General features: G+C 28.4%; 2 protein-coding genes across 3 annotated transcripts in view; one reads left to right on the top strand and one right to left on the bottom strand.

Moving 5' to 3' along the window:
* Window positions 1-5,939: 5,939 nt before the first annotated feature.
* Window positions 5,940-16,438, bottom strand: LOC129989328 (ATP synthase-coupling factor 6, mitochondrial-like). The gene is made up of 4 exons (XM_056097788.1): window positions 16,354-16,438; window positions 10,084-10,249; window positions 9,114-9,244; window positions 5,940-6,138 (listed from the first exon to the last, which is right to left on the bottom strand). Exons 2-4 carry the CDS (start codon window positions 10,245-10,247, stop codon window positions 6,095-6,097), a joined length of 339 nt encoding a protein of 112 aa, XP_055953763.1. The 5' UTR covers window positions 10,248-10,249; window positions 16,354-16,438; the 3' UTR covers window positions 5,940-6,094.
* A 205-nt stretch (window positions 16,439-16,643) lies between these two features.
* LOC129989327 (F-box only protein 42-like) overlaps window positions 16,644-24,043 on the top strand; it is a 28,429-nt gene continuing 21,029 nt past the window's right edge. For both annotated transcript variants that reach the window (XM_056097785.1, XM_056097786.1), the window contains exon 1: window positions 16,644-16,898. In XM_056097785.1, the coding sequence (XP_055953760.1) occupies window positions 16,718-16,898 (181 nt within the window). In that variant the 5' untranslated portion in view covers window positions 16,644-16,717. The remainder of the gene's footprint in view (window positions 16,899-24,043) is intronic.

Below are 24,043 nucleotides of genomic sequence, written 5' to 3'. Positions count from 1 at the left end.
AACCACTAATGTTCGATCTGGTAGCGATAGCATGCTACTGGCTTCAAATGACAGATCCATTTCCAGCCTTATGTTTTGCTGATTTGCATAAACCGTCTCGGTATGACGTGTGAGCGCCATCTATTGGTCATTTTTAAATACATTTTTTTAATGGAAATAACAAAATCCAAAGGCTCTCTAAACATATTCTAGCAAACCGCAATTTTCGAGCATTACTTTTTTTATTATAATTTTTTGAAGTTTGCACGAATTTATGCAGCACCCCGTATGTAGGCTGCACAAGCCCTTCATAAAAATGTAACTGCTTTCTAAAAGTTCCATAATTTTTAAAATTTTTCTTTTAAGAAATGTTTTTTTTATTACATTTTAGGTTGCTTTTTAATCCACTTTATTACGATTATATGTCAATTAAAATTTTTAATTTTCTTACTACTTAAACACCATAGATTTCTTTTCTATAATTTCTAAATATCCCCCCCTTCAAAAACAATGCTGTCCCCCCAGCACATATTTTATATAATAATGAATTAACAACCATCTTTTTTCTGTAACTATAAAAGGAATTCCCCTCAGGGAAAGTGGATCTGGTTATCAAATACGGGGTGCAATGGTGTACGCACGGCAGACTACAGAGGTTTTTTTAAAGTCCCCAAAATTATCCAAAATAAATAATCTCGACAACCCAGATCCTCTATGGAACTATAAAAGGGGCAGTCAAATGAAAAACGGAGTAACTAAACTTTTATTATTTCAAAAGTAATCACCCTAACTGTTAACACATTTATTCCACTGTGAGACAAGACGGTGAATGCCTGCATGGAAAAATGTTTACCGTTGCTTATGGAACCATGATTGTACCCAGGCGTGCACCTCTTCGTCCGAAGCAAATCGGCGGCCTGCTCCAAAAATATGGAAACAGTAGGGGAAGTGAACTGGACTATAAGAAGGATGTGTAAGGGCTTCTAAGCGAAACTTCTGTGCCGAAACTTGTGGGTATGCACCCACAAAGTTTCCCTGTACTGCTGTACGCTAATTGTGATGTTGTGTACCAGAAAGTCAATAAGCAGTGGGCTCTTGCAGTCACAGAAATAGGTCAGCACGATCATCCTGAAGCTGACATGCGCAGCTTTCAGTGGGGTTGTATTCACGTGCTTTCATTGTTGGCTCTGACGTTTGCCTTCCTACTTAAAATAATGATATTAAAGCTCATCTTCCGCGACAATATGGTACAAGGCACAATATTCATCATTATATCACTACATGTGCTGCCAATGATGTCGACATTCTCTTCTCCCAACAGGATGTGGCGAAATCACAGCGCAGATTATCCGGAACTTCAGCTGCTCTGTCAAGACGGTGTGAGCGGTACGGTGACGAATGCTCAACATTAGCCGAATATATTCCCCCATTGGTCTTTTCTGACGGCAACATTCATTGCTGCACTAATAATAAAAAGGATAATGACACGATGAACCTCCCCTGGCCGACTGCTGCCTTTCAATGACAGCCGATCTTCTCGATATCGTTTATTCCACTGAAGTACACGTATTCGCCATTCACAGCACACAATCGGGGATGAATTTCATTTACTGATAATCTTTTCGCTGTGAAAAAAAGCATTGCAGGGCGCTGTTCCATCTTCCCCGGCTTCATAGTGATGTGGGACGCACACACAATCCGCTGACCTCACATTGCACACATCTAACGGACAAATGACACAGGAGTGAACATTCGCGCTGGTCGTTCCCGATTCCCGACAGAGGGCGGTTCTATATACAAACCTATCCCGTTACTAACTTCCACACCATGCTCGTTATATAGACTGTCACATTTGCATCTGACTGCCCATTACAATAAGTGCAGCTTCTGAAAAAGTAAAGAACTGCGCCCAGTCGGCAAATCTGCAATATTCACGTTTATAAGTCCTTTCCATCTCGCCTGGACTCCAGAAAGGAAAGAAATAAAATTAATAACGTTTCGATCCAGCCGAAAGTTTCCGTACTTTTTCTGAATAAAATAAATAACAACCATTTTAATGATTTAGGTAGTTAAGCTGACTATCCAAAACAGACTTTCAAGTTTGTATCCGATATGTTAAAGGGAAATTGGGATGGAAGTTGAAACACCAGTTTCTCGTGCTTAGACAAAACGCTATTAATTTCAGAGAAACATTACAACAAAAAATTATGGATAACAAAAAAGACATAGAAAATAAACATGCGAAAGTCCCGATAGTTTAATTAAATTAGAAGTAAATTTTTAAACCAGGAAAAATATTTTTTTTGGAAAAAATATGCATAAATTTTCTTATTTATTAGAATTAAAAAATACCAATAAAAAGTAATTTTTTTTTTAAATGTTATTCGACGATTTCGAATATTTTAGTGTTCGACTTTCAAAGAAAAAGAAAAGTTAAAGTTAAAATTGAGTGTGTGTGTGTGGAGGGGAGACAAAATGTAATTTAATTTTCACTAAATCGATTGTTATCTTATTTAAAATCACAGAACACCACTTTCAAAGTCAGATAATATATATATATATTTATATTTTATTAGTCTGCGAAATGTAACTGACAGAGAAGACATGTCGATTTTAAATTTTTACCAGTTATTCCTTTCTATACAATATATACCTAAGCGGAATTTTTTAAAAAAAGTTGTTTAAATTTAAAAAAAAAAATTATAAAATTCCAAATTAACATTTTCTTAAAATTTCTTCCAGGTATAATTAAATTAACATTATGTTTCATTACACTGTATAGGTATTTTTAATATTTATAACATTTTACTTTTAAATTTTCCTCCAAGATTAATAACTTTCTACTTGAATGTGAAAATCAATGTTATATTCTGCGTCCCTTTCCATCTGCTGAAATATCTGGATGGAAACTTAAGGCCAGTTTTAGGATAACCAGCTCAACTTAAGCCACTAAAACTTTTTTTACATATTTTTCCCTGCATTTTACTGCTTTTTTTTTTTTTTGTGACAATTAAGCTGGGCTATTTCCGAGTTAATACAAGGGAGTCTGTGGAAAACAGAATAAGTATTTGAACAATTTTTCATGCTATTAAAAACACTACAATGTAATCTCTGCATTCATTGGCACTTAGCCTTTTACAGCCAGCCTCCTTTGTCATCTGGACCCGACTTCTTTTTGATTGATATAATTAGGCGCAAAATTCGACCATAATTAAGCAAATAATTGCTTCCTCTTCTCAATCCTCCTCCAACAAAATAAAAGATGGGAAGATGATCATTTCATTTTTTTTATTTATAAGATTAGAAAGGATGCATGCACTACTTTCACTAAATCAAAAATAAATAGAAAATGTTTAAAGTAATTTAAATTAGTGAAAAACAGGCAGCCAAATTATATTTAAAAAATAACTGTTTGTTACATTACATACTAGCCGCCTTTGGCGTCCAGCCGGTTCGCCAATCTTAATGCAAGTTAAAATTTTAATAGTCATATAATTCACTCATAATATTATAAAGGCCTTCAGCCATAACATAATATGCATCTCTCTAATTTTCTATTGGCTCTCGTAGAATTTATGCTTTAAATTAAAGTGGAAATGATTAAACTGCAATAAATATAATAATATTTTTTTTTTTACTGAAATGAAGCATTTTTTTAAGAATATGAGTACTGAAAACAGAGTCGCTGAGTATTTAAACCTTATGGGCACTAAAGAATATTTTTCTTAATTTATATAATATCTCAAGAAGTTTTCAACAAAATTTTCTGATTCATCATGAACAGATCGATTCATTAACAATGTTTAGTTTTAAATGCAACAAACACTAAAAAAATAAACAGAATCGTTTGAAATAATCTGCCGAAAACATATTAAGTCTTCAAAACCAAGTCCGTATCCTTTGTCAACAATCAGAACACAATGCGCATGCGTGATTTTTCAACACCAATTATGGTAACGCAAATGCGTGAATTTTCTACGCTAGTTGGAGTAACGCTATGCAGATAAGACATTTTTAATTTCCTTTATTCTGTTTTATTTTAATTCAAAAGTACTTCAGAATGAATCTGAAAGATCGATTAATTAACAATGTTTAACTTTAAATGCATCAAACCTTAAGAAAATAAACAGAATCCTTTGAAATAATCGGCCGAAAATTTCTTACGCCTATCCTCTTTAGCGTGGGGAAAAAAAACTGAAGCCTTACTCATCTGGCGGTGGGGAAATGAAGATTTTTTTGGCGGGAAAGTTAGTTTTTAATTAATAATTAAAATTCTAATTAAAAATTCAAAAAAAAGGGACCCCAGGTGTACATTTCCGACCTCCAAGGTATGCATGTGCCAAATTTGGTAGCTATAGGTCGAACGGTCAGGCCTATAGAGCGCCAACACACACTCACATTGAGCTTTATATAAGTATAGATATACAGATTCCCCTTAAAGATATTCAATAAATAATTTTAAGTTTATAAGTAAATTATTAATTAACTAAAATAAAGTTATGCAAATATAATTTTTCTTCAAATATTTAATTTATTTAGTCTGGAAGTTAAATTCACTAATTTATGCTATGTGTTATTTGATCTTGCATTAAACATCATTATTACAAATAAAACAAAAAGGCCTTGTTTTCAAGTTGTGCATGTAATAAAAAATGAAATACAAAACTGATATTTTCTTAAACACTTTTGTCAAAAGACATGACATTAGATAAAATACAAATCAAAACAGTTTAATTATACCTCCTCAATTATACAAATATATTTCATTCCAGTATACTTGTAAAAATTAAATACTAAATGTTCACTAAAAATACTTCTAATGTCTTAAAATTTGGTAAATTAATACAATATCTGTCTGTGTGTGTCACATTCACACCCAATTAATTATCAAATAACTAATAAATCTGCTAAGTGATACTCTAAAATAATAACAGCATTACAATAAATGTTATCAAAACATTTGGAAGAAGGACGGAGAAAAAAGCTGAATTAAAATATTGAATATCTGCAACAATTTAGGATTTAATATAATACTTCAAGGGGAAAAAAATACATATCAATCAGTGATAATTAGTAAGCTTAAAGACATTTAACAAAAGAGTATACTTCAATGCAATTTTTTTTTAAAGTATACCTAATTGCACATGCCAAAAAAATTTAATTGCAATTAGCTAAAATGTATTTTAGAAAATCATCCTTGAAATTTTTTTTGATAATTGATTTCAAACAAAAATGAAGGTACTTTAAAGCATATGGATTTCCATTGAGGCAATATGGAAGCAAAACTAGCACTAGATAATAAAAAACAAATCAAGAGCTAAAATGAATTTTACTTGGAAAAAAGAAGGGAAGGGGTGAAAAGCAGTATCACACAATTGGCCATATGAAAAACATGGACTATAACAAGAACAGCAAGCCACTACAAAACTCAATGGCAGGACTTTTTTTTTTCTTTTTTCCCCACTTTTGTTTACTGCTACGGCATAGTGAATGTAATTTGATGCTTTCTGTGGCTATTTGGAGATCAGCCTCAGAAAGTCTCGGTACCTCATATTTAACGATTCATATTTTGTTTTAACTGGTATTATTTTAATTGTTCATTCAACTCCAAAAGTGAAAAAATAACCAAATATGGCTAAAAAAAATCTTTTGAAAACCTTTCAAGATATGTTGCAACTATACAACCCTCATAGGCAACCCCCACTGATGTTAATCCTCTGTAAATATGTAATATTTATTGAATATATAAAATTCTATTATTTAGATTATTGATAATGAAGTCCAGCAGAAGATAACACTTCAAAGCATATTAATGAGAAGAAAGGAAATTACACAGATTTTAAAACCAAAAAACCTGTGATTTCAACTTACTAGTATAGGCATGTTCCATTTCATTTATACTAAAGCTAAATACAATTATACATTTTTTTAAATATATATAATTCAATTCAACCACTGAATATCTATAAAACATTATTTATTTTATTGACAAGATTAAATTCAATTTTATTACACTATTGAAACAAACAAACAAAAAAATAACAGACAGTGTAGTTCTTATAATTTATTTCAATACCTAATCTTATTATAACAAAAATTAGCAATCCTTATTCTTTTATGCATGACGCTCATCCATATTGATAGGATCCAGTTTTGGTTCTAAAATGGGAAAGAAAAATGTTTAATATAAAATATTAAAAAAAAAAAAAAAAAAAAAAACAGTTAGTAGTAATATGCAGTAATCATTATTTTAGGTAATTGATTTTTTCAAAAATGTGTTATAAAACAATAGAAAGGAAGGAATGAGGTTTGTTTTCCGGCATATGCTCCTGAACGGATTCTTAGCTTGTGCCGTGTTCACAAAAATCAAAACTCGAATATCACAAAAAAAAACAATAATTAGTTTTATGAATACAGAACACAAACATGTTAATTAGAAAATAATTAAAAAAACATGCATATTTAAAATAAAAGATTTTTTTAGAGGAGATTGCATTTCTTTCGTGATACAAAATTTTCTGGAGATCTATTCATTATACATTCCAACATTTTTAAAACTAAGTACTGACAATCTTGCTTCAATTTTATAGGATTCTTTTTCTTGGAATGTAAAGCTTTCGATAATATGTACCCTCTTATACCAGCATTCACTTTATCAACTATAGATCATTTTAGATGCAAGAATTAAACTGGCATCAGCTATTTAGTGAAGAAATAATTTTACCTAAAAATAGTGTTCTTTCAAAACTTTAAAAAATATATAATAATTGTTTTATTAATTTAAGGATATCAAATGCATAAAAAGGCAAAAGTGAGTCACCACTCTGATACACTTGAAGAAATGACTTAATATGTTTCACAACTCATGAACCAACTGTGGAATTATTTCTCTAAAACATCCTTGCAAACACTCCAATAAAAGTATTATCACTCCTTTCACCCGCATAACATTTAGGAACACTTGACAAGACCATGAAAGCCATGGGTACTCACTTCTTTGCTTTCACAATCTACACATGTATGTTTTGTGCTTTGCAGTATAAAAAGGAAAACCAAGTATACATTTTGTAAGCTTTTTGGCTGGTCAAATAATACAGAGCTTCAATTTTAGTTACAAGATTATTTATCAAATTATCTAATTTGTTGCATCTTTTAATTATTACATTTATATGCATATGAATGTGCAGACTGACATATGGTGAGCTGGGTATAGTTTTGGCTTAAAAGTTGATACTGATATTATACTACAAGACAAATTTTACCAACATAATTCTTAATATTTTGAAGTTACGTTTACTTGCACTTATACAGACAATAATAATAATAGTTAAAAAAATTAGTAAATAGATTTTATTCAAAATTTCATGTAAGTATAATAAATCAAATTTTATTAATCTAACCTACAGTTTTTGAGTTATCATGTTCATGGATAGACACAGATTCCAGGATTTTTTAAAGGTCTAAATCATTAATACAAGAAGGTAAGTCAACCAACTGGCTCTCTGGTCGCCATGAAGGCACACAGATTTAAACCATAAGGCTGAATGACCGGACTGCAGCAACAGCAACACTGGCGGGAACTGTGGTCCATTACCGGCCACAGTACAACCCTCCCCGAAGGAAGTACGTCCCGTCATTGATGAGAGCAGTCAGATCCCCCACCTATTTTTGTACCCTCCAGGGTGGCGAGATCCAACCACCATGCTGGAAGCATCTCATCCTCATTTCAAGATGCCCCCTCGGGGTAAATACAAGAAGGTAAATTGGACATGAATTTTATAGCCTTTTTTTTTTGATATCCTGAAACAAGAGTAAGAAACAGCCTACAAATATTTTTGGAGCACAATGAACAATTTACTTTTATTTTTGAAAACCTTGAGTCTTTTAAGATATATTTTGAAAGTCAACAGTGAATTAAGCACACATTTTTCCCGCATAGTGTTAAAAAGTTCTAAAGATAAGCACAAATATTTACTTAAATGATATTGAAATACAACAAATGTTGAAAACCAAACTAACAAGTGTAGAAAAGCACACAATGATTTTCTGAAGTAACTGTTTTAAAAACTAACTCATGTACTTCACATGGATACATAAAATTACAATTAAAAGGAACTGATTTTCTCCGTATCTAAACAAGCAAAAGGCGGAGAAAGGAAAGTCAAATAAATAAATGAAAGAAATATATTTTCTCTTTATTATCAGCATTTCCTTAAAACAAGATAAAATGCTTTTCCAGGGACAACAGGATTCCTTGAGATCCTTTCAGAAATGAAAGATTGCAAGAAAGGTGCAGTCATATAATCCAACAGATATGGATAAATTCTATAATAAGGTGAAATTTCAATTTTTTCCTTAGAAAAAAAAAATTAAATCCTTAGAACCCTCTCTCTCTCTCTCTCTCAAAAAAAAAAAAAAAAAAAAAAAAAAAAAACAACGACTTTTAAAGTCCTTATTATTAAAAATAACTATTAAAAATAAGCATTTTAAAAGAAATTTTAATGATACCATGCTTTTCTGTAATAGTTTTAGACGCTATGTATCAAATGAAAATTAATTTATAAGGAAGAAACTTTTTGGAATCTTGAATATAAATTTTCAAAATTTATGATTGTGATAGATCACACTGTCAAGTTAGAAAAACATTTGTTAAATATCCCTATATTGGTTAGACAAAAACTTTTTTTTTTTAAATTGCAATTGAGAATTTCTGGAATTCTACATTTGGCAAATAATCTAATGAAAAAAAAAATAACAATACTATGGCATAAGTATAAGATAATCTATAAATCTGATGAAATAAAAATTTGTAAAAGTTGAATTAAAAAAAACCCTCAAAATGAAAAAGTTACAGAAAATCCAGATTTGAGATGTAAAAAATGGAACTTCAAATAAATCCACAACACAATTCCCTGATATAAGAATTATTGGCACTGCATTCTGAATAACAACAAGGAAAAAGAATTCTGACTTTTAAAGAATTTTAAACATTAGTTTAAATTCCAGACTTCTAAAAATTTTTTGAATACCAAATATTTGAATTATTCTGTTTAATTGTTTACTTATATACATTAAATGTCATATTGAATAAATACAAAATAAACAAACACATTAATACAATAGAATAATATTACCTGGGAAATTAAATGTTGGGAATTTGTTAAAGTCTTCACCTTTGTCAGCACCATATTGTTTCTTTAAATTAAGTAAAACTTCGTCATATTGTTTTTGCTTTTCAGGTGTCACATCAACCAACTTTCCACCACTAAATTAATTTAAAAAATCATAATATTAAAGTAGTAATATAAATAAAATACCATTGAAGGGTGCAGGAAAAAATGTTAAAGAGTTCATTTTCTTTTTTGTTTCAACACCGCCTTTTAATTTGATAAATATAGTTTTATATCTCTTGAAAACTAAGAGGACAATATTATACTATCAAAATTATAAATTTCAGGAATTGGAAAATTTTAAAGATGACCAGATTCTGCACACTCAAAAGGAAGACTATTTTTACATCATCTAAAAATTAACTTTTGAATGATACTAAATTTGTTGTCAATAAAATTTCATTTATAATTAAAAATTCTTAAATCATACTTTTGCATAATTTTCAACAGTAAATTGCACTGTTGCAATAAAATTAAAATATTTTTCAACGTTGTATTCAATTTATTCTATTTCATAATACAGGGTGGCCGTGGAAATGTGAAATAATTTCCATGATGTATGTCTATTAATTATATTAGTTTCCTGGCTTTCTCCCAATTAAAAATCCAATATGCAAACAGTATAAATTATTAAAAAAATTTTTAGCAGCTATTTAATATAAAAATATATTTTTATGAAATTGAATTTAAAAAAATATAAAAATACATTAAAATAATATGTTTCTTATGTGTATAAAAAAATTAACAAAATTTTGTTTCTAAAATGGCAAAAATCCATTATTAATTACTAGACAATACTAATAATGGATTCCAGTGCAGTTCAGAAATTCACTTATCCACCTTTAATAATTTTTTTTTCTTAATTAAAAGAAAACTCTTGTAAAACATTCACATCCAATTTGCCCTAATGGAAAAATTTACATTATGAACTCACCTGCTTCGTTTAGTATATTCTTTTAATTTTTCCAAGAACAACTTCTGTATTGGATCTGTAGCAGTTTTGTTTGCCATCAAAACAGAACAAGCAGCAAAGTTACGCTGATGAAAAACTGAGTTTCTCAAGGCATTGCCAGATTTTAATACTTTGACAGCATTCATGTCTGTTGAACAGAAATATTTAAATTAAGAAATTTAGTGAATTAAGAATTTTTTTTATTTTTTAAACAAGATTTCTATAATATTAAAAAAGAATATCAACAGATTTGTTTAATGAATAGCTAATTACAACATACGCCAAACGTATATGAATCTGTGATCCATAATAATAATTGAATTTTAAATCTCATAATTCTAACTTATAAGTAGAATTTTGAAACAAACTTGATTTTGGTACAAACTTGAATTCTCCAACTTACCAACAGCTTTCTTTAATCTTCAGTTCTAAAACAGCTACTATATATTTACTTTAAAAAAATGTAATTTTCTTCCTATACTTTCATGGTGTAGCTAGAAGGAGATTGTAGCAGCAGAAGTCAATGTATCTTTTTTTAAAAAGGGTTGAGATCAAATTCATCCCTGCATGTACTTTCATTTCAGATTCTTTTAATGTTATGGCTATGACAGTGTACGGACATGGGCAGTAGAGATTCAGAGATTTTCTCAAAAGTATTTCTACTGATAGACAAAATGATGATGGTTCTCATATATTGTTGAAATTTTGGACAGTGATCATAATACAGAATTGGGACAAAATGCAGATTTTCAATACTCTAGAAAATCTGAGTGAGTTGTTTTCAGCTAATGAAAAAAAGTAACAAATCCCTATTTAAAATCCATTCTTATATAATATGTATAAAGTGTCACAAAATTTATATTAAAAAACTGGTTTTATTTTGAATGAGGAATGAAAAAATTATTTTTTGAGTATGTATATAAAAATGAAAGACAAAAGTTATGAAATTTCAAAGTTGTATGTTTAAGCTTCTTTTTCCAAAAAATTTCAAATGTAAACTATATCTAAAATAGATTTTCTTTCTTTTTCTTTCAATAATTTTATATATAAAAAACTACTTTACATTAAAAATAATAAATTTTATATGAATGAAACTGGAGAAATAGAAATGAATACAGAAAATGAAGAAAGAAAAAAAGAGCAAAGTTTAATATTTTTTTCTTATTAAACATCACATTTCATCTTAACCCGGGAGAACGTGCGCCTCCCTGGCGAATGTTAGGACGCGCAGGGGTTATAGAATGACCCCATACTGTAATTAACCCCTGAACTGTTAAAAACATTACATTTTTAGTTTTAAAAATACTGATTATGACTTTTAGACACGGCAAATACAATACTTAATTCAAATAAAACCTAATCTATATTTTTTATTGTGATAATACTTAAAATATAAGCTATCCTTTTTACACTTTCAATGAACAAATAATTTAAGTACTCTCTGTAGAATAGTTGGAATATATAATAAATAAAATATTAATTTTAATATTTATTTAAAATTAGAAAAATATTATGTACATACCAATTTTCAGTTACATTTTGTTTTCTTGAATACAGTTTCTACACATGGAAATTATGTGTTCCTTGCACACAAAATTTTATCAGGCAACAGTAGTTTTTAGGTCCTTATTTCTGGGACAAAACTTACACCTACCCTTTGACACAGTTTTTAGTTTCTTTTTTGTTGGTTCTTCAAAGGCATTGCAACAGTTTTTTTCTATTTCGGCTCTTAGTTCACGAGCCAAACTCGAATTATCCATTCGCTTATTTGCGTAATCTCTGATAAGTGACAATGCAAGGTCCTTGATAAAACTACGTCTATTTCGATACACAACTGCTGGATTTTCGTTAGAAAGTAAAACGATTCTTGCATTTATCGCAGCAACATTCAGGATGGAATAAAAGATAAATAGTGGCCACCTATTTGTTTTACTAGCGGTGGAATAATTCGCTGCCATCTCATCCACGGCTCCTTTCGTACAATTATAGAATGAAATAATTTCTGGTTTCTTCACATCGCCTGTTTCCTCGTCAATGCTATCATCGTTATGCATAGTTAAAAGTAAAATAACACATTTACATTTTTTTGGAACATATGAAAATAATGTGGCATCTTGCTGAAATCCGAAGAGAGAGGAATGTGCTTCTTTTCTTTTACATATTTTAAATTCAGCGGGTATTTGCCTCTTATTTTTCCGCATTATTCCTACGATAGTAATTTTTTCTGAAAGTAAATCTTTCGCAAGATCATAACTTGTATACCAATTATCAATGGTAAGATTTCGACCAGATTTGAATAGAGGTTTCATAAATCTTTTCACTATATCACTTGAGGAGTTTGAGACTTTATAAGGTCCCTCTGGTTGACTTCCATATTACTAGTATAAAATGTCCGTGCATCCACCAAAGCAAATATTTTGCGGGTTTCTTGGGCATATATTGACAAAACCTCCAACGACCACGAAAAGGTTCTAATTTTTCGTCAATGATAACATATTCACCCAGCGTATAATGTTTCTGACAGTTCAACACAAATAATTGAAAAAAGTCCCGTATAGCAGCGAGTTTGTCAAGTGACTGAATATGTTTCCTATCATTTATATTATCAAATCTCATGCACCGTAGAAGAAACAAAAAACGTTTATGAGACATTGTAGTGTGGAAAATACTGACACCCGTTCCATCTGTCGCCCACAAATCTTGCTTATTCAGTCGGGAAGATTTGTGTAATCCACACATATATAATAATCCTAATAAAGCATGGATTTCCATGGTGTCCATTTTACGTGCATCTCTTTCATGTGAAAAATTAGGTGCACATTTCTCTATAAATATATTAGTGCACTGTACAAGTATCTGAATCATGTTGTTGTTGATAAATAATTCCCAACTCTTCACAGGGCTTGTAACGTTCTTTGCAGGTCCTTTAGTTCCAGGTAAGTGGGACACAATATTGTGACAACGAGTGCGGATATTTTGCCTAAATTTTGTTTCCCTCCACTGTGTGCCATCTTTTGACGAAAACCATTCAGAGCTATTCTCTTCTTCAGAATCTCCGTCTTCTTCCGATTCCGTATCGTGCTCGCTGAAAATTTCATGGTCTGAAAAATTCTCTTCCTCGCATTCAATTTCTTCATTGTCAAAATCTGAATCTTCATCAGTTTCAACTTCAGTAAGAAGCGTACGTAAACGCTCCATTTCTTTTTCGTATGGAGTCGGCATTATGAAAAATAAATATTTACTTCACCTCGGAAAGGAAAGCTAACAAACTGACCACTTCAGCGTGGGAAAAAACCGGTCTGTGGAGCGAACGTAGAGACGCGCAGGGGTCATTCTATTCCCCAATGACTAAAACAAACGTAGATAATGGGACAAAAAATTCCGGGAATGATTTCTAAGTAAAATGAAATCAGAGAGGGGGTTGACAAACTCAGCTACTGATAAGCAAGGAATGAACAGATTGCAAGTTTTCCGGTAATCGGAGTTAGACGAGGGCTTAGGGTCATAGAATGACCCCCCGCGTGTCCTCCAGGGTTAAATAAGAACATATTTGCATGAAAAAATATTGATACATTCTGATCATATTTTATTTTTATACAAACAGCCAATATGATAAGGAATAAGTGCCTGACAATTTGGAGTCAAAATGGCACCACATATACTAAAAGGTTAAAACAATATAGTTAATAATTTTCAGATTATTAATGTTTTATTATATATTTTTTAAAAAAATATGATTTTTCTATTCTAATAGCTCATTTCTTTGAGTTGAAAGTTAATGATTTGATATAATGGGCTACCAGGAGGGTAAAACATTGACAGAACACACCTAGATAAGTACAAACTATCATACAAATTATAGTCATAATTTCAGTACTGGAACAGCTAGAGACTATAATTGCTGTGTACTGAGAGGATTCAAAATAAAAGAAAGCCTATGAAGGAACTAAGGAAAAGTATTGAATTTAAGAAAAAGGTTAGACAGAAAAATAAAGAAATTGCTAAAAGGAGACTGTTTTTCACAGCACAGGGAATTGTGCACACAGCCATTTCTGATATGGCAGCTGAAATAACGGAAATACTAGTAACAAGATCTTCATCTTATCAGTACTATTGTTGGGCTCTTCTTATGATATAACCAGAAAAAGTACAAGTAAGAAAAATCTGAGAATCTTGTTAACAAGAGACTACTGGCCCACTTCTGGAAAAAATAAATTCTAGCACTTTACAGCTTCAATTACAAAAATACTTTATTCGATGACTGTCTAAGGTTTTGAATCCCCTATTACAAATCAATACCAAAAGTCTGGAACATCCATAAAATATGTATTAAATCTTGAATATAAATCAACATGCATGCAGCATTTCAAACATACCAATTCCCATATTATCTAGAAGATTAAAAATTTTTGATACCAGTTAAAATGTATGAAACTGAATCTTAAATCATTTAAATGTTTCAATAAAATATACTAAATTCTCCTCGGTTGTATCAATTGTAGTATTTCTTATCTCTCTAATAATTGGTAATTAACGTGACTAGTATTTCTGAACATGAAGAAGGAATATACTGTAGAATATTGTACCTATTATTTTTGAATAATTTTATATTTCAGAAAGGTGATATAGAGAAATAAAAGCACTCTTCAGAATTTTTTTTAGTTTTTTTTTTGCATTTTTTAAAATTTGATTTGCAATTTGAACTAGATAACTTTATTTTAATTCTAAATTGTGGAGTGTTTTTATTTTTACAGAATAAAAATAACAATCTCTACTGCTAACTATCAACTCATTCTTATATTAGCGAAATAAAACATTGGTGCCTGCAAGAAAATATGGAGAGTGTCTATATTTGAAAACAAACACTAAAAATATTTTACAAAACTACTACAAATTCTAATTATATACATAAAAAAATGATAAAATAAAAATAATATAGTGTTTGTTTTTAGATTACAATATATAAAATGCTATAATATTTTGTACTAAAAATATTCATTAAAGAATTATCAAAAGACTAATGCTTTCTGTAAGTAACATCCATTATCTAGTACTATGTTATAACTTGCAAAAGATCAAACATGAGAATAATTCTTAAAATATAAAACTATTTTGATGAAAGTGTTAAGGCAATTACTTGACCGGTTGGATGGGGGTTGCCATATAAAAAGATTTATTGCCAATGTAAAAAAAAATCGCGCCAAGGGTGACCATACAGTAAATCTGATCCTAAGTATGTCATAACATTAAGTTTCCTCGTGGCACAAAATTAAAAATTGTGACTTTTGCCATGTTAATTTTGTAAAGTTTTAAATCTGACGAAACAAGTTATTTAAAAAAAGCAAAAAGATACATTTGAATATTAGTATAAAAGGCATATTCTACAATGAAATAATGTTAGTAATATATAGATGCATATGCAGGAAATATTGAATTATAAATGACTGTAAAAAAATTCTTCAATTAGGCAACTTCCTGGACAATTTAATTGTTCTACTTTTTTTTATGGTTATTGAAATTTTCCATTAATTTCTATTATTTTCTAAAAATTATAAATGCATATATAAATATATTTCTAGCATCTGAAAAAAAATCCAAATCTGTCAATCAAAAATAACAAAAATGAATTTAAAAAAAAGGGGTAAAAGAGTGGGGAAAACTTTATAGATTACTGGATTTCAAAAATGAGTCTTTTAAGATGGCTACAGTAAGATTCAAATAAGAAGAAGCCTTATTTGAATCAGAATATTAAAATGTAATTTGTCTAGATAAGATACATACTGTGTTTTAAGTAGGGAAGATAAAATAAATTATGAATAATTATTATATATTCTATTAGCCAGTCTTAATAATTATGACTGAAAGCTATGGAATCTATAGGATAGAAATATCAGACTATATTAGAAATTTTAAAAATAATATTGAGCTTTTAATAATTCTCAAAGTGCTTTTCTTAAAGAAACAGATAATAAATTAAAATTATTGAAATATAATTATTTATATATTTAGAGAGTAATTGCATTAAGGAATTTTATATGTTATAGAATATACAAATGAATCAATACAATATACATCTAAGTTTTAAAATATACAAATCTGACTTATCATAACATCAAGATGCACAAATATTATGATTTGTTCAAAAGCGATCAATCTCATACAAATAATATTTTTAAAAGTAAAATAAATCAATAGCAGCCAAATAAAAAAAAATGAACAGATAATGAACCGAATTAATAAAACTCAATTTACCTATAAAGGACTGAATTTTAAGCACAATTCTAAATAAATTGGAAAGGTCGGTGCAGAAGACACACACTTTTACAGTTACAGTGACTTTTATATGAAGTTAGAAAACGAAGAATGATAGTTGTAAAATATATGATAATTTTAAGAAATAAAAAAAATTATAAAATATATCAGTTTTCTAAAATGTTTGAACATTTTTTTTTATTATTTTTACTTTTACAAATTTTATTTTAGGTTGAGAATTAAAGTTTATATCAAATTGTGGCAACAGTTTATTAGTTGCTTTGGCGACTGCGATGGTTTCTGTTGGAAGTTTAAATGTATGTTATTAAATTTAAGTTAATAATTTTAATTATTTGAAATACAGATGAGAGAAATAAATTCCATTGCATCAGCTCAGCGTGTAAAGCATAGCAAAATGAAGTCAACAGTTTCAATAGAAGATCTTCCAGACCCAATAATTGAATATATTTTGAGTTACTTGTCACCCTATAGAGATTTAAAACAGTGTATGCAAGTCAATAAGTCTTGGTATAGATTTGTTTATGGTAATTAAACATTTTTTTAAAAAAATTAAATGCTAAGGGATTAAATGTTAAGCATATTATTTTGAAATACGAATTTTTAGTCTTGTTTCTGTTTGATCTACTTGTGATAATGTTTTGTTTACATATTGATTAGAAGATGTTTTCTACATTTGTTATTCTATATTCGTGCAAATTTAAATATTTCTTCAAATCAAACCTGTTTTTATAAATGCAGGATTTTTATCTTATTATGAGTGTATACCAGATAGTATTACTGGAATATGTCACACTAAACTTTAAAAGAAAGATTTAAGTTTTTTTAGCCTGAGTTCTGCCTTGTGTTTGTGCTGCATCAGTTTTGTGTTGTATGTGAAAATTTAATTAATTATCCTAAGCAATTAGCACAAAAGCAAATCTTGTGCTTTCAGGAATATTTTGAAATATATAATGTAAAGGTACTTTTTGTGAGTTAAACTACAGCCAAATTCTTTGTAAGTTAATCATTCATGTAAGGAAATTTTGACAGAAAAAAATGTTATTGGAACTTTTCAAGGATTTATAGTATGTCTACTTTCAAAACATTAAATTTCCTCTCTAATTTAGCTATTTTGACTTAAATAATATTTATGTAATTTATTTTATATTAACCTTTAGACTTCAGGAATCCAAACTCAGAAAAGATTACTTTGAATTACTGGCATTGATTGAGAAAAGCTAGAAGATGCTTTTCCCATCTTTTAAAGGCGATTGTTTAAAATAACCTTTTTGATTTCGACCACTCATAGTGGTAATTGGTCACCTTTCCTCTTCGTCATAACCAGGTTGCTTTTTTGCGGTTTTACCATGTGTGAACTCTATAAAAAGCTCTTTATCGCAGTTTTATTTTATTTTTTCTCTGAAACATTAGTTTACTAATTCTGTAGGAGAAAGTATTGAATTAAATATTATGACATTAAATAAACTGCAAAAATGATAACTGCTGTATAGCTATTTAGCACATTAAACAAAATATTGTCAATTTTTCAATCATATTTATAATTAAATAAATTTCTCAAGCATTACTGAAGCTGTAAATTTAATTCTTATCAAGCTTGAACACATCACTGTGAATTTTATTTTGTTATTAATCTAGCTCATCAATTTTAATAAAATGTGACATTTATATATTATGCATAAAGATCCTAATTGTTTATATTTCCTTTTTAAAAATATTCCCATTTCTCTGTGCATAACACAGATAACAATAATCTGCTTTTTGTAGATTCAAATATCGTTGAATGTTTTAGTATTAATATATTGCGCTCACAGAAATCGAATATAATTTTTATTTCTAACATAGTTTGAATGGTTTTTTATATAAGTACTAGTAACGTTTTCCCATTCTTACAATTATATATATATATATATATTTGCTGAGAATTTTTATTCCTCATTGCATTTTTGAAAAATATGCTCAATTTTGTAGACAATCAATACCTGAATTATAACAAAAAATTATTTTTCTGCAAAAAAATTTACTAATACTTTGGTAATCACCAGATTTAAGGCAATTAATTTTTAAAAAGTAAGATTAGATATGGTTTACTTAGAATTCAGGACATAAGATTTCATTGCAATAATATGTTAAATAGTAGTTAACAAAAAATAAACAAATAAAGCTGACATTCTAAATGATCAGTATTTGTTCTTAAATACAAGTATTTTTACTAGCAGCTGATTTAGATCATCTTTCAGAAATGTTTGAAATTAAATCTGGAATTCCTGACTTTTTTATACAGCTACTTTATTTTATTTCAACACAAATATTTCTGGAATAATTTAAGTGTTTAATAACTTTTCAGTGGATTCAAATGAAGGTATAAAGATTTTAATATTTCTCTTCTGATATAGAAAAACTACTAATTATTATTTTTGATAGAGTTTAATAACCTCCTTCAATATCTTAAGATTAGAATTATAACTTTTAATGGATTATAAATTATTGAATCAATCGTTTTCTTAAATCATGAAAAAAAAAAAAAAAAAAAGATGAAACCGACAGTTTACTTAAAAATCAAAACTAAAATGTATTTTTTGCAGGAATATATCCACTTCAAGTATTAAAATTTAAAGCTGGAAAAAATTGTAATTCGTCGATTCTTTAATACTATGTTAGACCAATACATTAGTGATTGGGAAGTATATATGCCCAGTCGGAGGGGGGGGGTAAGCATGAAGACAAAACAGAGTGTTTTGTCACTTCTAAATGTAAAATATAATAACAGGGTGGAAAAAAAAAATCTGAGATTGCATCATTTGTAACAAATGGGAGCGAAGAAGTAACAATTTGTCTAGGGCGCCAATTACCTTCATAACACCATTCCATTAGAAATGAAATTTCAAGTAATTCTTGTTCAAATATTTAGTACATTTTTTCAAGTAAATTCTTGGTTCAAATATTTAGATGAATAGATGGGTTCCAACTATAAACATATATTCTTATAAAGTTAAAAAAATTATATTAAGTTAAAAAATTAAGGAACGGGGGATAAGACAAAAGTTTTCATTCCAGTATTACTCACAAATGAAATAAGAGGTATGGAAACTTATTCCATACCTCTTAGGAGTGTTACTTAAAAAAAAAAAATGCAGCTAAAGCAGGGTTCACAAGACTTGCAATGATTACATTACCAACAATGATTTCAACAACTGCTAGACGAAATCACTTGACCCTAAGGGATGCGACACAAAAGGAAAGGGATTTTACGAGGTAATTAGGGTTCAGCTGGAAAAATCAAATGAGGAAATGAAATTAAACTTGTTTTAAGCAGTTGTACTGACTCGTAGGGAAAGGTATAAAAAGAAATCTGATGCAACTGTTGTACCGCCTGTAAGCTAGAGTTTAATACTTATGTATTAACCTCATGCCTACAATTATTTGTCAAAAGGATCGGAAAAGAAGTCATTTTGTTGCAATTAGTGATTGATTGCAAAAAAAAAAAAAAAAATTACCACTATGTTTGCCATTGACATGAAGTTGAAGCAGAAGTCTGCTAGTTTCATGCTGACTGTCAAGCATTCAGTTTGAGTTGAACTTCAGTCAGATGTAAAAGAAACAGTTCATTTTATTTTTTGAAGAAAAATAATGAATAAGATGAGTAAACAGAAAATTTATAATGCATGAGAAGAACATAGATGAATTTTACTGTCAGGTCAATATTTAAAAGTAATGCAGACAAATAAATCTTTAATATTTACCTTGCTTGTTAATGGATTGATAATGATTTATATAAAGAAAATATAAATTCTTAAATATAAAAAAGATAAAAGTTTTTGATTTTTGTAGATTAATGAATTATGACATTATTTCTTTTGTGATTATCTATTTGTCTTTAATAAGCATAATTTGTTATTGAAAAATTTAAGTATAAAACATTTTTACTATTTGTAGTATAAAAATTATATTTAACAATATTTACATTAAATTTCTTCATGTAATCATTATTGAATTTGCTATATTACAATTTTAGGTAATTATTTTCATGAAATATAAGAATATCCTTTAGTTATTTTCTTATAAATTATTAGTATATTTTATCATATTTCATTAATAAAATGTTATTGATTTTTAGTAACTGAAAATTGAAAGTGTAATTCTTTTTGCATGAGAAGAAATTATTATAGAGATATCTAATTATAGAGATATTTTGCATTTTAATGTATATAACTTAGAAAATTTTCAAAACTTTATCTTAATAATTCTTAATTTTTCTGTTATCTTTTATTATTTTAATTTTCAATATTCATTGTTTGTTTAGGCATTTTTGACAATATCTGAATATTAAAAACAAATATTATTGATTTACTGTGTTTAAATCTCTAAAAACATAAAACATAGAAACTTTTTTTTAAACTTTATTTAATAAACAGTTATGCCTAGCACATTCATGGATAGTATACTTGTAATTATTATTTGTATATATATGACTTTACTGCACTGATAATAATAAAAAAAAATCACAAAAATGTATTTTTTTTAACTGTCATATCTATTGGGCTATTATTTCAAAAAAAAAAAAAAAAAAAAAAAGGTCACTAACCTAGGAAATAAAAATATGACTGCTATTTCTATGGACATTTTAAACTTTCCATGAATAAGGGTGTCATCAAGAAGATTTTTTCAAAATTTAATATATTTAGTAAACAAGCATTTGAAATTTGTAACTGTTTTTCTACTATAACTCTGGATAACATTAATTTTTTTTTTTTTTTGTCAATTTAAAATAAAAAAATATTTTTTTTTAGTGTTACCAGTTTTATTTCAATAGCTTTTTAATAGATGTATATTTTAAATTAAATTTTAAGCTTAATTTTTAATAAATTGCTTCATTATTATAAAGAAATTTAAATCAGTTCCATTGTTTTTTGGGGATTTAAATAACTTATTTGGGTTTTTAAATTTATGATTAAAAAAATTGCTTCCTTTGGATATTAACTGCAAAGCACTTTTGTTTCATATTATTATATTTCCTCTGAAATTCATTAAAGCAATTTTAAACAGAATTACTTTAGGAGTTTCATTACATATCTTAGAAATTTCTGCTGGATTCCAGAACTGCTTTGATTTCTAAGCACAGTAGATATGCCACCTAATATGATCATTTTGAGACTTAAGAATTGTGATAACTATAACCATTTGATGATAATTACGGAATTATGTGAATTTAATTATATTTTTAGCATATCGAAGGAAAAGGGGAGGGGCAGGTCACTTTTGGATTATCTATAAATTTTTTCAAAAATAATAATTCAAAATATTCTATAATTGTTAGTAGATGACAATTTCTTAATGGTGCACTTATATATTGTTTGTATTTGTATCATTAAAAAAAAAATTGTTGATTGATGTTGTATATCTGGTTTCAAAAAATCAAGTTTTTGAATTGTGCCATATTTTATTAAAGTGTTCTCTATAACACATTCTGCTCACAAAAATGCCATGCTTCTTCAAAATTTTACGAAGAAGTGTCTTTATTTTTCAATTATGCTGCAATCATTCAATGACTGAATTTAAGTAAACTTTTATATGTGTTAAGAACTTTAGTTTTTCAACAAAATTGAAATCAGCTTTTTTTTTAAAAAAAAATTTATTCTACTATCACAGTTCAGTTGCAAGTAATAGTAATTTATGGTTGTTCAATCAGCTTTTAAGCTAACTTAGCTCTCTATTTTAAACACTGTAGTTCAGATGAAAGAATGTGGACCCCATCTTATAGGGAAAGTTACTCCCAAATGCTTTCTTATAAATGGAGTGAGAAATTCTGTAAATGTTATTAATTAAAGCTGGTTGAAATTGGGAGATAAGTTGATTATTTATTTGAAAACCAATAACCTTAACCAGTGTTGTGATTGAATCAAATTAATATTTTTGTGAAATTTGAATATATTGTTGGTTAGAGATTGGATATCGGTAGTATACGATGAATGATAATATTAATGTCTACTTTAAATTGTGCCTACTTTAATGCATTTTAAAATGTTAAGGTGGAAATTTCCTTTTAACTATAATTAAAGATTTTTAGCATTTAAAATCTTCCAAATCATCTTCGTTCTTAAATTATTTAATTATATTCCTCCTCCCCCTTCCAATTTTTTTTTTTTTTTTAAATAAAGATTGAAAAACTATGCTAAATTTAGAATATTGACAACAAAGCAGAATTACATTGAAATGTTGTTGATATTTATTCACCACCAGTAAGAATTAATTTCTGGTTTTAATTAAATAGATCATTTTTTTAGTTTGTCTATTTCTAAATTCTTCTATTCTCTCCTTTTTTTTTATTATTTTTTTCTTTTATTCTATACATCTATTTTCATTTCACTTGTATTTCACATTTTATTTCTTAATGTTGCTAAAATATTTTTTTGTCATATTTGTGGATAAAAGTTTTTTGAAACATTAATTATGAAGCATATCCTATTCATACATATTTGTATTTTTTATCAGAATTTGTAACGGAACTAGCATATTATTAAAATCTGTACAATTTTAATTGAATTTCTAAAATTGATTGATCGCAGTCTTATAATTAGGTGATTGTGAATACAAAGAAGAGAATAAATATAAGATTTCAGAAGTGATATGTGTTAAATATGTATAACAGCTTGAATTCTAACTTTTTTTTTTTTTTTTTTTTTTGTAAGAGCCTTGAAACACATATAGCTTTTTTCTATAGAAGGAAGACTGTTATTTATGTAATCAAATCACAAGTAAGAAATTGTGTTAAGCTTTTAATATTTAGTAGGAATTGTTGTAAATATTTCTAATATTTAGTCATGAAGCAATGTCATAAAATAAAAGAATGGATTGGACACTTTGAAAGAGAACTAAGATTATTGTGTTACATGAATGTGGTCTTTCCAGTGCTGAAATTGCAAACAGATGGGTGGTTCAGTAACTACATATGACGTCTGAAAGTTTTGTTTACGATATCAGGAGACAAATTCAATAAAAAACAAAGCAGGAAATAGCTGAAAAAGGTACACCACATCTTCTAATGATAGAAGAATAAAAAGACCACATCTCCAAGATAGAAGAATGTCATTATTGACCATCAAAAGTCAATTGAATTATGCTGGCATTTATGTCAGTTCAAGAATAATCAGGAGAAGATTATTAGATGTTAGACTAAGAAGTATTCAATGAAAAAATTTACAGCAGTGTATAAAAAGATTACAGTTGGCAAAAGAATACATTAATTGGCCAAATGATCAGTGATTACAAGTTATACGGAGTGGTGAAACTGTTATTTGGTAGCGATGGTGAAAATAGGTAAGACATAGAATAGGCAAAGAGTTACATCCTGACTGCATTCAGGTAACTATGAAGAACTCAGTTAATGTAATGATTTGGTCATGCATGTCAGCAGACGGTATTTGTATCTTTCATGTTATGGATGAGACCTTAAATGAAAGAAAATACATTGACACTGTTCTAGAGCCAAAACTTACACGTTCCATCAGTGATCTCTTTCCCAACAACACATCATTTATTTTTCAGCAGGATTCAGCTCCTTGCCATACAGCAAAAATATCGAAAGTGTGATTTAGTACAAAGAGCATTGAATTGTTATTATGGTCAGTAAACAGTCCTAAAACTCAAAATTATTGAGAACTTATGGCACCAT

Source organism: Argiope bruennichi, chromosome 10 (assembly GCF_947563725.1).
Source record: "Argiope bruennichi chromosome 10, qqArgBrue1.1, whole genome shotgun sequence".
Classification (NCBI taxonomy): Eukaryota; Metazoa; Arthropoda; class Arachnida; order Araneae; family Araneidae; genus Argiope; species Argiope bruennichi.
The sequence above is the reverse complement of the archived record's forward strand: the minus strand, read 5'-3'. Positions and strand labels throughout refer to the sequence as shown.

Bases quoted from the DNA above. Each gene is read 5' to 3' on its own strand.
- LOC129989328 (XM_056097788.1), bottom strand. From the start codon at position 10,247: ATGAATGCTGTCAAAGTATTAAAATCTGGCAATGCCTTGAGAAACTCA. The intron at 9,245-10,083 runs GTGAGTTCATAA...AAATTAATTTAG, and splicing joins GAATATACTAAACGAAGCAG to TGGTGGAAAGTTGGTTGATG. The intron at 6,139-9,113 runs GTAATATTATTC...TTCCCATTTTAG, and splicing joins CCCAACATTTAATTTCCCAG to AACCAAAACTGGATCCTATC.